The sequence below is a fragment of the Atta cephalotes genome (genome assembly GCF_000143395.1).
Source record: "Atta cephalotes unplaced genomic scaffold scaffold00001, whole genome shotgun sequence".
NCBI lineage: Eukaryota > Metazoa > Arthropoda > Insecta > Hymenoptera > Formicidae > Atta > Atta cephalotes.
Window position 1 is genome coordinate 15,154,495 of NW_012130065.1, and position 1,250 is coordinate 15,155,744.

Consider the following 1,250-nt stretch of genomic DNA (forward strand, 5'->3'; position numbering starts at 1 on the left):
TCAAATGGATCGCATCTTCAGGGATGCATTCCAAAACTTGACTCTATCAACTCCAAGTAATCCTTTAGCTTTATTCAACATTTAATGACCAACAAGGATAAAATAATACTCAAGTTGACAGAGTTGAATTTTGGAACGCAATCCAGATGGTAACCCTAGTCATGTGGTAGTTCTTGACGTGCTTCATGACGACGCACGCGTGTAATTCGCCACCTGGGGGCAGGAATTGACAATTATTGACAGTTATGCGTGATTGTTCATTGATTGTTGTGTATAATCGAGGTTGACGGGCGACTCCTCGTGCGTAGGTATACTTTTTCTAATTTTATAGAGAATCTCGAATGCATCTCATGGCCTGTCCCATAATGCCGGGACTCGTTGGGCTCGCACTTGCGGACACGGCAAAGTCGTGAGATTAGATTCAATCAGGCAAGTCTCGATCGGCATGGGCGAGAATTTAGATTCTTTTGAGGACAAAACAGATTTTGTCGTGGACGACAAAGTCAGTTCTTTCATGAGGCACGATGTTCGTCTGCTCGAAGGTACAAATCAAGCCCAGGAACACGTGACGTTCCGTTTTGACGTGCATATGTCAAGTCAAATTGAACAGCTGTATTGGAAGAAAGTCATTTATTCCAGATAAATGTCAATGGTGAAAGAATGTAGTGCTTAAGCTGAAATGTTTAAGCAATGCTGTTTCTACAATTCATTAGTCTCCAATATTATTTTCAGTGTTATTATTAAATTAAGAAAAAATACTTGACTGAAATATTTGAGTCGCATAAAGACTTGTGCGAGTCAAATTATTTCCTATTGCAGTATTAAGTATATTATCTTATAGAATATAAAAGATATATGCCATTATTTCTTTTAACTGAAGTCTTTAAAGCATTTAGATTATCATAATTGATCGTAAAATACATTTATAATATCGAGATAAAAACAAAAAATATATATGAAAGAAAAAGAGAAAGAAGGGGAAAAAAGAGATAGAGAATGTATTTGTGCGAGTCTTAAGTAATTCCTTATTGGAGTATATTAAGTGTATTTATCTGATATAGAATGTTAAAAGATTTGCTGTTATTTCCTTTGGCTTTCAAGACTCTAAAGCATTTAGATTATCATAATTAATTATAAAATACATGTATAGAATAGAGATATAAACAAAAACGATTCACAAGACACACACACACACACACACACACACACACACACACACACACACACACACACACACACACACACACAGA

General features: G+C 35.8%; 1 protein-coding gene across 1 annotated transcript in view; it reads left to right on the plus strand.

The window, feature by feature from the left end:
* The first annotated feature begins 514 nt into the window (after positions 1-514).
* Positions 515-1,250, plus strand: part of LOC105617357 (coiled-coil domain-containing protein 186) — a 6,504-nt gene continuing 5,768 nt past the window's right edge. The window contains exon 1 of the mRNA XM_012198921.1: positions 515-542. Coding sequence (XP_012054311.1) covers positions 515-542 — 28 coding nt within the window. The remainder of the gene's footprint in view (positions 543-1,250) is intronic.